General features: G+C 37.7%; 1 protein-coding gene across 1 annotated transcript; it reads right to left on the bottom strand.

Moving 5' to 3' along the window:
- Positions 1-5,863: 5,863 nt before the first annotated feature.
- LOC144974534 (uncharacterized) lies at positions 5,864-10,107 on the bottom strand. Its single transcript, XM_078917479.1, has 3 exons — positions 9,908-10,107; positions 7,633-7,812; positions 5,864-6,569 (listed from the first exon to the last, which is right to left on the bottom strand). The coding sequence occupies exons 1-3, from the start codon at positions 9,960-9,962 to the stop codon at positions 6,262-6,264; spliced, it is 543 nt and encodes a 180-aa protein (XP_078773605.1). The 5' UTR covers positions 9,963-10,107; the 3' UTR covers positions 5,864-6,261.
- Positions 10,108-14,575: the final 4,468 nt, after the last annotated feature.

The raw sequence follows: 14,575 nt of genomic DNA, 5'->3' as shown, positions 1-14,575 counted from the left end.
GCATTTAATAATATTAGATATAAACCAAGAACATCTGAACGAGATACTCAGAGCGCCACGTAAATCTGAGTGCTTGAGTTGCTAATGAAGTGTTTAATTCACTTGACCACCAACAGTCCATGTTGATCTTTATCGTTATTGAATGTGTTTTAGGTGGATGGCGGATGGCGATAGAGTGCCCGGCGTCACAGTCTGTTCTGATTTGCCTTCGGGCAAGTCGCTCCCTGGTTCGAGCCCCACTCTGGGCGACGCAAAGATGAGTCATTGGAACAGGTTCATTAGTTTCTCTCTCTCTCTCTCTCTCTCTCTCTCTCTCTCTCTCTCTCTCTCTCTCTCTCTCTCTCTCTCTCTCTCTCTCATCTTTTCTCACCCAGGGTAGGGGCAATTGAACAGTTGGTGAAAGCGTTGTCTCAGTAGAATTTTTTAAAATGTTAATATCACCTCCCAGACGTAATGTCTCGTCTTACATGTTCAGTATCGCTGCTGTTTTGGAAGCCAATTATAAAATGCGTTGAGCACATCTTGTGGTTATTGCTTTACCTATTAGCTCACTCGGTTGTTGGTCAAGGGCGGCGAAAAGTTGAGTTCTACTAAAGAAGCTTTCTACTCACATTTTCTTCGTTCTTGTAGAGAGAAAATGTTATCTCTCTCAAAATAATTTTACATTGCTATAGCGCCTTGCAGGCGTCATGTCTCGTCTACCATGTTTTTAGATATATTGTAAGGTGTCATAGTAGATTCATCGATACATACATACATACAGAGTAATCGTACAAGCTTCGCACAGCTGATCGTGACTTTCGATCCGCACACTTTTTGTGACCTAGATTTTCGAAATTCGTGTCTATACAATAAATGCTGGAATTACTCAATCACAGTATTTAATCGCCTCAACCGATGTTCCTTCTTGCTTTTTGAGAATGAAAAACAAGGTTGCAGCTAATTTTTCGCTCCATTTAACCCAAGTTACTTTCCTGAAATCACGAGATCGGTGATTATCAACTTTCCGGGGAAAAGTGGTTTCAACTTCCACGTGTCTTCTGCTTAGTATATTAGGATTTATCTTATTTTTAGAGTACACGATGGGCGCAGAAAGGCAACATTGGCCTAGCTTTGTTGATTTCGGCTGAAAGCAGGTGTGCGGACGGTGGTCTTGATCGCTCGTGTCGGACATCGAACCGAACACCTTATATCGAACCACACACCTTATATCGAACCGAACACCTTATATCGAACCGCACACCTTATATCGAACCACACACCTTATATCGAACCGAACACCTTATATCGAACCGTACACCTTATATCGAACCACACGCCTTATATCGAACCACACACCTTATATCGAACCACACACCTTATATCGAACCGCACACCTTATATCGAACCGCACACCTTATATCGAACCACACACCTTATATCGAACCGCACACCTTATATCGAACCGCACACCTTATATCGAACCGCACACCTTATATCGAACCGCACACCTTATATCGAACCACACACCTTATATCGAACCACACACCTTATATCGAACCGCACACCTTATATCGAACCACACACCTTATATCGAACCACACACCTTATATCGAACCGCACACCTTATAATCGAACCGCACACCTTATATCGAACCACACACCTTATATCGAACCACACACCTTATATCGAACCGCACACCTTATATCGAACCACACACCTTATATCGAACCACACACCTTATATCGAACCACACACCTTATATCGAACCGCACACCTTATATCGAACCGCACACCTTATATCGAACCACACACCTTATATCGAACCGCACACCTTATATCGAACCACACACCTTATATCGAACCGCACACCTTATATCGAACCACACACCTTATATCGAACCACACACCTTATATCGAACCGCACACCTTATATCGAACCACACACCTTATATCGAACCGCACACCTTATATCAAACCGCACACCTTATATCGAACCGCACACCTTATATCGAACCGCACACCTTATATCGAACCGCACACCTTATATCGAACCGCACACCTTATATCGAACCGCACACCTTATATCGAACCACACACCTTATATCGAACCACACACCTTATATCGAACCGCACACCTTATATCGAACCACACACCTTATATCGAACCACACACCTTATATCGAACCGCACACCTTATATCGAACCGCACACCTTATATCGAACCACACACCTTATATCGAACCACACACCTTATATCGAACCGCACACCTTATATCGAACCACACACCTTATATCGAACCACACACCTTATATCGAACCACACACCTTATATCGAACCGCACACCTTATATCGAACCGCACACCTTATATCGAACCACACACCTTATATCGAACCGCACACCTTATATCGAACCACACACCTTATATCGAACCGCACACCTTATATCGAACCACACACCTTATATCGAACCACACACCTTATATCGAACCGCACACCTTATATCGAACCACACACCTTATATCGAACCGCACACCTTATATCGAACCGCACACCTTATATCGAACCGAACACCTTATATCGAACCACACCTTATATCGAACCGCACACCTTATATCGAACCACACACCTTATATCGAACCACACACCTTATATCGAACCACACACCTTATATCGAACCACACACCTTATATCGAACCGCACACCTTATATCGAACCGCACACCTTATATCGAACCGCACACCTTATATCGAACCGCACACCTTATATCGAACCGCACACCTTTGACGAGATAAATTTTATTTTATCCCGGCAACTCAGCACATTAAGACACCCTGCTGCTGATGGTTGATGGCCGCGACAGCCATGTCTCACTTATTAAGAAGAAGAAGAAGAAGAAGAAGAAGAAGAAGAAGAAGAAGAAGAAGAAGAAGAAGAAGAAGAAGAAGAAGAAGAAGAAGAAGAAGAAGAAGAAGAAGAAATGTATGAATCTGAGTGTATATATGTGGTGTGTATGCAGGGGATGGGGTTGGGGTAAGGGGAGGGATGGTGGTGGTGGGGGGAGGGGGGATGTGGAATTGAGTGAAATTGTTTGTTTGTTTTGTGAAGATTTTCTTGGGACGGAGGAGAGCTCCGGATAGTCGTAGTTGAATCATGACCTTTCAACCTGGTCTGCTTTATTAGTGTCACAGTTTTGGTTGGAGACATGAGAGCAGTCTCCGATAGAAGAAACTAAATCTATGAGGTTGACATACAGCACACCAGGTACTGTATTAACGTGAAAGATTCATCCTGATTTTTTTTTCTGGTTGCAAGTGTCTTTTTGTGACTATATATATATATATATATATATATATATATATATATATATATATATATATATATATATATATATATATATATATATATGTGTGTGTGTGTGTGTGTGTGTGTGTGTGTGAGAGAGAGAGAGAGAGAGAGAGAGAGAGAGAGAGAGAGAGAGAGAGAGAGAGAGAGAGAGAGAGAGAGAGAGATTTAAATTCATTTAAGACATTTTTCATTGCAAATATCTGGTGTGTAAGTGTGTGGGTGTATGTGTGTGTGTATGTGTGTTTTTGTGTTTAAAATACTTCCTTTGATAAAATAGCTAACTAAACGTCATTCAAATGATTCTAGAGATCAGGATCTAGATAAAATATTATATCAAACAATGTTAAGTTTCTTGTGAAAGAGTCGAGTTATAGGTTTGAATGACTGGTAGGCAAACCGATGAAGAGGTGTGCAAATCGATTGTCACATGAGGTAGAGTGTGCGAACCAACAGTACATGGTTTTTTGGGGAAGAAAAAGATTGGCATCTGACTTGTTATAAATAACGCTAGTAGAAAGGAGTCGCATTCGGAATATCGAGAAATTAATGGGCTTCAAAACAGTATGTGAAGATCTGTCCCTTCCAGGGGGAACTCCAGCCTACTGTCATTCTAATTCAGTCATGTGTGCAGATTAGGATTTGGCCCAATATGTCGTGAGTCGTGCGAAGCTTGTACGATAACTCAATATTATATATATATATATATATATATATATATATATATATATATATATATATATATATTTATATAAATGGAATTTATTCATCCATAGGGGAATTTTTTTTCTCTAGGGCCTATTCCAATGGAAGACTGTAATAACTCAGGCGTTAGCCGCAGTGCAGCGCCACAAATTGAGCTAGGGCGAGGTGACTTGACAAGGCCACACAGCGCACGGCGGATGGTCGACCTCGAGGCAATGACCGTACCGCTGAGCCACGCTGACCCCTTAAGCGTCATTGTGTAATGTTATGCCATATTTATCACCGCTGAATACTTTTCTTATTTTGCAACTGTTCCCTTTGGTGACGACGGAGGATAATTTCTTATTAGAATAAAATCGATGCTGTCGTTAAAGAGATGAAAATAGAGTGGAGTGACATCACGAATTTATTACATGTGGTCTTTATCGTTCGAGCTGACAATGGAGATAGAATAAGAGCTCGGTGTCTTGAACCACAGGTGTCGGAATAAAATGGAGACAAAGTTTTTGTTTTGGTGTTATACGACGTATGAGACACTATTAGGTTATATTATTATCAGCGGCAACAGAAAGGAAGATTTTAGAAGAAAAGTTCTAGACCTCAAGTCATAAACACCACTTAATCCAGAACAAAGATAGAGAGAGAGAAAGCAATGTTTTTGTTTTTTTTAAGGGTTTTACGACGCTTGCAACACATTTAGATTATTTCAGCGCCAGTAAAAAGGAAGAAAATGGGATAGTAAAAAGTTATACGAGTAGAATTACAATTAAAGCACCAAAGAGAAAGTAAGACACAGGGAAACTGGGAACAAATAGGGATCAGATGTAGATTCGAAGAGCATACCACCAATGTACTTAGTTTGAGATCACCTATAAGTCTCATCCAGACACAAAGGCACAATCCAATAAACAGGAATACACTCAAATGCTTACATTATACATTCAAAATAACAAATATAATAATACATAACAGAGATGATTTACAAGGAAAAAAATGTCATCTCCCAAATAAATAACTACACACCTGACTGTTTCCCTCCCAATCAGGACTCCGACCAGAGTCAGGGCAAAACCAAGTAATCTCATTCCAAGACAAAGAAAGAAAGCATGTTGGAAAATAGATATAAGGGGATAGAAGACAGAGTATGTACCTCCCTGCCCACTATGGAGGGTCAGGAACCCCACCCAGAGAGAGCAACGTACAAGGAGAAAACATATATAAGAGGTACAAGACACAGCGGTCTGACCTCCCTGTCCAACATGGGAGGTCAGACAAAGGGGAATAATTGCTAGTAGATTCCAGCAGCAATCTTCACCTGTCCCAAGCCTAAGATCTCCCATAGTCCTACAAAGACCCAGAGCATGGAATCCTCAACAAATTGGATTTTCATACGTTTCTCCCTCAGGTAAAAGAATTTGTTAAAAATATAATTGAAAGACTAGGGTGATAGAAGACCCTATCAGAAGATCTCGGGAACATATTTTAATGAGCTTTGATATATAAAGCTTACAAAAATTATTAGCCATGCTGACTGAAGAACAAGACTTGACGCCTTTAAAGCGCTATTTATAGATATAGAGTCTTGTCTTTCTTTCCAAGTTAAGTGAGAGAATGTGAGTAAAAAGCCTTCTCCAATGAATCAACTTTGCATCGCTCAAAGAGGGACTTGAAACGGAGGCCGAGTGTCGTACCGCAATGTTTCCAGGAGAGGGGATGTGTGTTAGCCAAAAAGGGGTACAACTCGATTTAGTCCTTTCCCCATTTTAATTACTCAATTACTGCACTATTCATAAAACAGCAGCGTGGGAAGATATAGAATGATTAACTAGATGAATGATTATTTAACAATTTATTAAAAGACATTTTCATTTGAGCGTAGAGACATACATGTAATGGTTCATCAAGGAATTTGTATAAGCTGAGACAATGAGGTAAGAAAAATTATATAAAATAAAGGCACTGTAGCGGAAAGAAAAAGTTTTATCAATTAACCTTCAATTACAATCCATTGCCATAAACAAATATGGACAAATGAATTATTCTTATCGCAGAATATATGCAATTTTTATGAAAGCACAAAGGTTGTAATAAAAAAAAGTATAAAAAGAATGAATCACAACACATGACATGAAACAAAGATGTGTTAACAGGATCAAGGGGCGCAACTAATAAAATCACATTCTGTCTGCAAAGCTGAAAGCAGTAGTGTCCCTTGGAATGCTCCTCGGAGTCAACCCCATATCCCACGTCTGTCATATCCAAAGACGAAACAACTGGGCCTAAAGACAGGGACAGATTCCTGCCTTTGCTGGTCATGGTGCTGTACTTGTGTCTGGGCTGTCTGTGTATAAGCTACAGGGTAGTTCTGATGACGAGTTGTTTCGGCACTTTGGCGCTGGTATCCTGGTGTATGATTTTGTACAAGTAATTGGCGTTGTTGTTGTTGTTGCTGCTGCTGGTGGTGGTGATGATGATGCTGGTGTTGTTGTTGGTGGTGGTGGTGATGGAACTTATGTTGTTCCTCCTTCATCGCTGCAGCTGTAAAACAAATTATACAAAGAACAAGTGAGTATTTTATACAGCTCAAATACCTAAAAAGTTGCTCAAACAGCTTTACATGGTAGACCCAAGCCATTTATTTATAAAACTAGACATAGCCTGTAAGAAGCCATTACAATTTATTTTCGACAGATAAAACGTTGTCAGTGGCCTAGTACAGTCATAGAAATAATAACCATAACGAAAATGAAAAATGATTTTATGATAAAAACACAGAGAAATAAAACGCCAACACTAGTATACTTGAATGGGTATTAAACCACCCAGATGTCCCTAAGACAATATGTGTGCATGTTGTTGTATGTTTGCGTAACCTGTCCAAGGATTATGTCTGTGATTAGTTTGAGGACAATGATGTTTAATACACAACTGGAAATGACTGACGGACAAAAGGCTTAGATCTGATTTTTAACTTCAGGAATTTGTTTTAAATAATATGAATTACATCATGGGCGTAAAAAATGGCATGTATATGGATTGTAATCTCTTGTTCTCAATAAAAAAACATTCGTATACAAGAGATACATAAATAATATTAGCATGGTACTCATACAAACACACAGACACAGAAAGAAAGAAAGAAAGAAAGAAAGAGAGAGAGAGAAAGAGAGAGAAAGAGAGAGAGATATGTAGATAGACAGAGAGAGGGAGAGGGAGGGAGAGAGAGAGAGAGAGAGAGAGAGAGATGTAGATAGATAGATAGCTAGATAGATAGATAGATAGATAGATAGATAAATAGAGAGAGAGAGAGATGTAGATAGATAGATAGATAGATAGATAGATAGATAGATAGATAGATAGATAGATAGATAGATAGATAGATAGATAGATAGATAACGAGTGCATTTAACCACCTTACTGGGCATGTCAATTTCCCGGTAACGGTGCAATAATACATATTATAGTAAATCAGACACAATACTAACTTGAAAGAACGGTTTGAACTAGTCACATCAAAGATGGATGGAACCACAAACAGATGTTTACCATCGTCACGTGTCCTATTATTCATTTCCGTATCCTATATCAAATCATTCCTTACCTTTAATCTCAGCTTCCACCCCTCTCCAAGACCGATCTTCTATATTTTCAGTGAAGAGTTGAGGTAGATTGTGCATGAAATCACATTGCTCAAAGTGATGGGAGTATGGCAATCCTCCGATATACTCCTGCACTTGTCCACTTGGTTCCTTACGGCCACGGATAGGCCTGCCCAGGCTACCTGTTGATAAATATTATAAAGAAATAAACGACTAAACAACACACATACAAACAAACAAAGGAGACAGGATTTTATAAATGTACGGAGATAGAGATAGAGAGGGAGAGATAGATAGATAGACAGATAGAGAGAGAGAGAGAGGGAGAGAGAGAGAGAGAGAGAGAGAGAGAGAGAGAGAGAGAGAGAGAGAGAGCACAATTTCAGCGTTACACTGTGCTTACATCTCTAAATAATAATAACAATAATAAATGATAATAACAATAATAAATGATAATTAGATATCAGGGTTTTACTGTGCTTAAATCTTTTAATAATAATAATAATAATAATAATAATAATAATAATAATAATAATAATAATAATAATAATAATAATAATAATAATAATAATAATAATAATAATAATAATAATAAATAATAATAAATAATAATTAGTTATTTATATAGCGCACAACTTCCACATAAGTGCTCAGCGGCGCTATACAATATTAAATGTCATTCAAACATTCATTCTTTGACAATTTTGAGAACACATATGAAGAAACAAGCAGATAAACATGCACACTATCTCAAATACAGATACATTTACATTCATCTTACAAGAACATACATACACACACAAACACACACACACACACACACACAGACACATACTTACACCAATGTTACTCTCTAACATTAGTAACTTATTCTAACGAAAGACATTTAATTTGAATTGCTGAATTAGAAAAACAAAATCAAAAAGGTCAGTTATGTTTTGCCTGTTCCTATTAGATCACTTAAAATCATATTTCAATGGCACATAGAAGACAATTTGATAACCCTTGTGTCAATTGATTTTGAGGTACTCATTCACACCGGAGTCTAGAAGTACGAGTATGAGCCTAAATCTTAATTTAGCGTTGTTTTTTGTGTGTTTTGTTTTTAATGCTGGTGAATCAAAATTTAGCTTCTCTCTACAAAAAATAAACTACAAAGATAAGAAATTGTTCATAGATATAATTTTTTGTTTCATAAAATCTTTTCTTGCTTTTGCGAATTAATTGGGGTTGACTTAACACAATTTTAAATATTACATTGAACAATTTTCATTTCCACCCGTGTCTGGGCGGTCATTTGGTAGCAGCGCAAAGATGCAAATGCTCCAATTGCAAAGAGTCAGATACGAATTAATACTTGAGTAAAATGGGGTAATATGTGAAAAGAGTATTGTCAAACCCGGAGTCAAGCCATTGAGTGATCTTCCTTTCAATTAAATGTATTCAAAGTATTTTATACGGGATTCCAAGCTAACAGCAATACTTACTAAATAAGACGACCGCAAGACTATTACAAATAAATGTCCTGATCAAGACAGCGGTCGTTGCCGACTAAAACTGCTTTTAAAGCTTTACCAAGGACAAAAACTTTGCACCGCACATAGTGAGACTCAAACCTGGGACCTATAATGCGTAAACCGAATTCCAATGAAATGAGAAAATACCTTTATAATCTTAACGAAAGATGTTTTCTCCATATTGTAACTTTTCAAAATATTTTATAATCAGGACTTCTAGAGAATCAAGTCTTTCTGACCAGTCGGGTGTCATCTGAATATATCAATAAGTGAGCGTTAAAGAAACTCGCCAAAATAAACACACAGTCGTTTATCAATGTATACAACTGTTACCGAAAACATAAAGAATTATAGAAAAAGGTACAGTCATAGACATTATAGAAACTATGAACTAGAGGCCAAAGTTATATTTTAAAACTGGAGCTTTTTATATAGCTCTGTATCCATCATAAGTGCCCAAAGGCTTTACAAGGGGTCCAAAGCCAAAAGAAATACATAGGGCGAGACATGATGCCTTAACACCCTATTACAATTCTTTTCCTACAGGAACAACCCAGTTAGCGGCCAGGTACTAATTTTATATCTGAGTACGATGAGAGAATGCGAGTAGATATTTGTATTCAAGATCTCCCAAAACGAATTTCAAACCAGGGACCTAATGATTAGAAGGCGAGTGTCATACCACAAGATCATAAAGATGCACATCAATATTAGATTTAATTCTTAATCATTAATTCAAAATAATAAAATTCTCACTCACCTTGCTTGAACTGCATCCTGTAGACATTTCTGTGACCAACAACGTGAAAAGCCATTAGGAGAATATTTTTTAACAAACTTCAACAAAGTATGAAAGTGGTATAAGGCACACACTGAATTATTTCAAAGAACAATTTTTTTGGTCAAGACTTGACTGAGCAGATTGTTTTTGAAACTAAGAAATTCACTCTCAACTCTCGGGTTTTATACCCAAATCAGCAGACAATGAAATCTTAAGAACTCACGAGAACAAAAGTTTGAAATTTGGTGATGGACGGACCTATGAAATCGTTTCTGGGCGGAGTTTAGCCATGAGTGACCGTAGAAAAGGAGAATGCGACTGCAGACATCAACGGGTAGGCTTATATCATCAAAGGATGTTTACATGATTGACATGGCCATATAGGAAACTCATTATCTACTCCCCCAAAAATAATCTGAACACTAGAGACTTGATTGGTTGATTAGGTATTTGTGGGAGGTCTTATTGGTCATAGCTATATGACGTCACGAAGTCCAGTCACTGAAGCAATAGGACGAGTGCAACCCTACCCGCCCACAACAGTGACCCTCTTCCCTGACCACTTTGTCCATCGTCAAACAAAAGAATGACATTTGACTATAGTTTTTGTTTGTATTAATACTCGTTGTTATCCTCCCCTCACACCCCTCTCCTATAACCATATCGACCCCCCGGGCTAATAATTAATAAGATGAATGAATAATTGGATAAATAAATAAATGAAATATATAAATAAATGAATAAAAAAATACATACATAAATAAATTAATTAATAAATACAATTAAATAAAGGGAGTCTCGAAAGGTCGGTTGGTAGAACACTCGCTTCGCACGCAAAGGGGCCGATCTCGATCTTCATCGACGAGCACCTAACGATGAACGATCGTGTTAGAAAGTGATGCCAAGTCGTTAATTATTATATAAAATATATTAATAGAATTAGAAATCTCGTGGATGAAAAATGTCCTAGACTGGTAGTGGATGTACTTATAACTAGCAGAATTGATTATTGTAAGTCTTTACGTTTTGGTCTCCCAAAGCCAACTTTGACGGCGCTGATATGACCTAAATGTGTAGCAATGCCGTAAAACCCTTAAAACAAACAAAACAAATAACTTTGACAAAATTCAAAATCTTCAAAACAAAACTGCTAGAATCATAACTGGGACAAATATTAGAGAAAATATTACCCATTTTAAAACAGCTGTATTGGTTGCCTGTCGAGTATTATCGCCTAACAGGCGTCATATCTCGTCATACATGTTAAGAGTTGTTGTTGGCTAGGGATCCTTTGTAAAGCATATTGAGCACGTTTAGTGGATATTGCCCTTTATGAAAGCTCACGTTTTTCAAGTTTTATGAAGAATTCAAATATTAAATCGTCCTTTATATCATGTATCCTCTTTGTTGTGATTAGTAGCACGTCTGACCGATGCCCCGGAAGTGTGAGATTTGATACCTGGTCGAAACAGGCTGATGTTGGGGAACGTTTTCTCGTATATTTTACTTTCTGATTTGTATGGTTAATTCACACATTTTCATATTATTATCGTACCGCAGTGTCTGCTCACTAAATTTCTTAGTATTATTAATACTGATGGGCAAATTTTTGTATTCTGTTACGATTCCATAATAATAACAATATTCTCGTATTGATGCTAAGCGTTTATGTTACGTACACACAGCATCTGCCAACACACAAAACTATGTGTAACCATGAACGTTATAATTGATATAATTCAGTTATAGATAGAACGAAGATGACGTCACTCAAGCCTTTGTTATTGTATTTTGCCATCCGTGTTTGTGAGTGATTCTCACTAAACTGTATTAAACAGACTATAAAAGTTCATGTTTACACATAGTTTTGTGTGCTGGTCCGTTTTACTTCCGGATGGCAATGTTGTGAACTCCTAAGCCAAGCGCATACTCTCTATATCTAATCGCCTAAATGGTGAGTCTAAAAATCAAGAACAAAGAGTCGAGTGACGTCAATTTCGTTCCTTCTGTATGAGAGATCAAACGTCTTGTTTATCAATCCGATCTGCTACCATAAAACCACAGGCATTAAATGTTGAGCCTTCTTCTTTATAATTATCTGGCAATGACAAATTCACATCTATCACGTGTGTTTATTTTGCACGAGGACCTACGCGGCTATGTGGTCTAGTGGTATGACACTCGCTTTCGGATATGAAGGTCCTGGGTTCGAGCCTCGCTCGGCGCATAGTTGAGTCATTGGAAAAGGCTCTTTAATCACATTCTCTCACCGTACTCAGGTGTAAAATGAGTACCTGACCGTTAGCCAGCGTCGCCTATGTCTGAAAAATTGTAATATCGCCTAACAGCCGTCATGTCTCGTTCCACATGTTACGTGTTGCTGTTGGTCTGGGACCCCCTGATCTTTGTTGATCTTCTCTTAGCGCGTTGATTGACAATCATATTTATCAGTTCAAATGAGATATTTTCCAAAAACTTTATCTGTAAATATTTGTAAATAGTTTTACCTTGCATATCATTATAATTGTATTATTTGAATGTCCAATGTCTTCTAGTTTGAAATAAACAGTTTAACGAAACGATGGTGATGATGATGATGATGATGATATTGATGATGATGATGGTGATGGTGGTGGTGGAGGTGGTGTTGGCGCTGGTAGTGCTGGTAGTTTTGGTGGTGGTGGTGTAATGATGATGATGATGATGATGATGATGATGATGGTGATGATGATGATGATGAGGAGGAGGAGGAGGAGGAGTAGGAGGAGGAGGAGGAGGAGGAGGAGGAGGAGGAGGAGGAGGAGGAGGAGGAGGATGATGATTATGATGATGCTGATGATGATGATGATGATGATGATGATGATGATGATGATGATAATGATGATGATAATGACAAAGCATCCTATTCTCTGCCAATCAAGGAATCTTGTTCTCTCTTTCCACTCCTTAATTAATAGCTCTTCAACAACACTTTGATAAACAGCAGGTTTTAAAAAAAACATTTGGACAACGATCTTTTCCTTTTTAATGTCAATGAAAAATGATGACCCTCAACTTGTCTGAGACTTCATTTGACCTTTTGGGTTCAAGAAGTTTTGACAAGATGAGAACTGTCATATTTCATCGATATTTGAGTTGAGAATTTTCTGAAAAAATAGACAAAGACAGAGTTGTCCTGTCCATGTTGTATTGTTTCTCTGATATACGAATTATGACTAGTTGACTGTACACACAAATAGATTGTTCTTGCAACTTACACATCTGTACTAGTCGAGATGTTTTCAGAATCCTCTCCACTGTCCATTCATCAGTGATTTGGTAGCTAGGTTTGTTAATCTAGTGAAATAACTTAGCAATAGATTAGAGAGAGAGAGTCCTATCCAAAGGGTAGCAAGTAATTACAATTGTCTGATTAACGCTATATTTACTCCTGTACCGTGGGGATTGTGGCTCGGAGGGACTACTTACTTCTGTCTTCTTTTGATATTTTTCAATGAAAATGTTGCTGTTGAAGCTCAAAAGAAAAATAGTAATAAGTAATAAAATAAAAGCTTGAATTTATTGATCGAAAACATTGTGGACATTTCGGGTTTCTCCTTTATCAACTAAACACGACGAATGAAACACATAGGACAAAATACCTCATTCGTCCTTTGTGTTTCATTCTTCGCCTTTTATTGAATAAACGATAGCTTCCATTTCATTATTTATTGTTATTTGATATTTCTTTGACACTAATCTCCAACTTTCTATTGTGTGGCTTTGTCGTCTTGTAGTATGATACTCTTCTTCTGGCCTGTCGGGCCTGGTTCGAATTCTGTTGTCGGCAACGCAATGTTGAGTCCTTAGACATTCATCTCAACTCACATTCTCTCACCGCACTCAGGTGTAAAATGAATGTCTGTCCGGAAACTGTGTTTTTCTTCCGAATAAAAAAAAGATATTGTATTAACACCTTATCGAAATCATGTCTTCTCCTAATTGTATTTTTGGCTTGGGACCTCTTGTAAATAGCATAGAGCACATTTTAGTGAACATCGCTTTACACAAAAGCTCACGTTTTCTTTAAGATCAACAAACTTTTGACCGCTCAATCCCTTTTTTCCTTCACCTGATGTTGGGAGTGTTTTATATGGACTACTGGTAAAATCTTCTGCCCCCAAAATATGCTGTTCTTTTTCTGTTGCTTTTGATTTTCAAGCCGATATTTTTTTTCTGTTTCCATTTCCCACCTTGCAGTACTTAACTTGATTTGTTTATTTGACAGAAAGTACTTTTGAAATAAACGGATGTCCTATGTCAAGGGTAGTAATAAATTACTATTGTCCATTTAACGATAAAGAAACTGGGATAAACTTCGTTAGGATTTTCTTTATTTTTTTTCAGAAGAATTGGTTTTATTCATATCTATTATCTAAAATCATCTCTGTGAGGGAGTTGAGGAAAGTCGGATATGAATATGTATGTTTTGATCTGAGGGGTGATAATTTGTCCTTGTAAATAATCGCTCAATGGGACTGTGTATTTTTAGTATTAGATACAACCCGAGTCTTTCCTTTTTGATAGTTATCCTTGACTCGTTGTTTGTCTGAGTCTTTGGGTGACTTTGGACAGGCAGGGAACACTAGTAAATTGCAGCAGGAATCT

The sequence above is a fragment of the Berghia stephanieae genome, chromosome 6 (assembly GCF_034508935.2).
Source record: "Berghia stephanieae isolate SIO BIC M18660-M18661 chromosome 6, UCSD_Bste_1.3, whole genome shotgun sequence".
Lineage (NCBI taxonomy): Eukaryota > Metazoa > Mollusca > Gastropoda > Nudibranchia > Aeolidiidae > Berghia > Berghia stephanieae.
Note: the sequence above shows the minus strand (reverse complement) of the source record. Positions and strands in the feature narration are given on the sequence as shown.

Coding starts and splice junctions, on each gene's coding strand:
- LOC144974534 (XM_078917479.1), bottom strand. CDS start 9,962: ATGGCTTTTCACGTTGTTGGTCACAGAAATGTCTACAGGATGCAGTTC. Junction 7,813..9,907: donor CAGGATGCAGTTCAAGCAAG/GTGAGTGAGAAT, acceptor ATTTATCAACAG/GTAGCCTGGGCAGGCCTATC. Junction 6,570..7,632: donor GGTGGAAGCTGAGATTAAAG/GTAAGGAATGAT, acceptor TTTGTTTTACAG/CTGCAGCGATGAAGGAGGAA.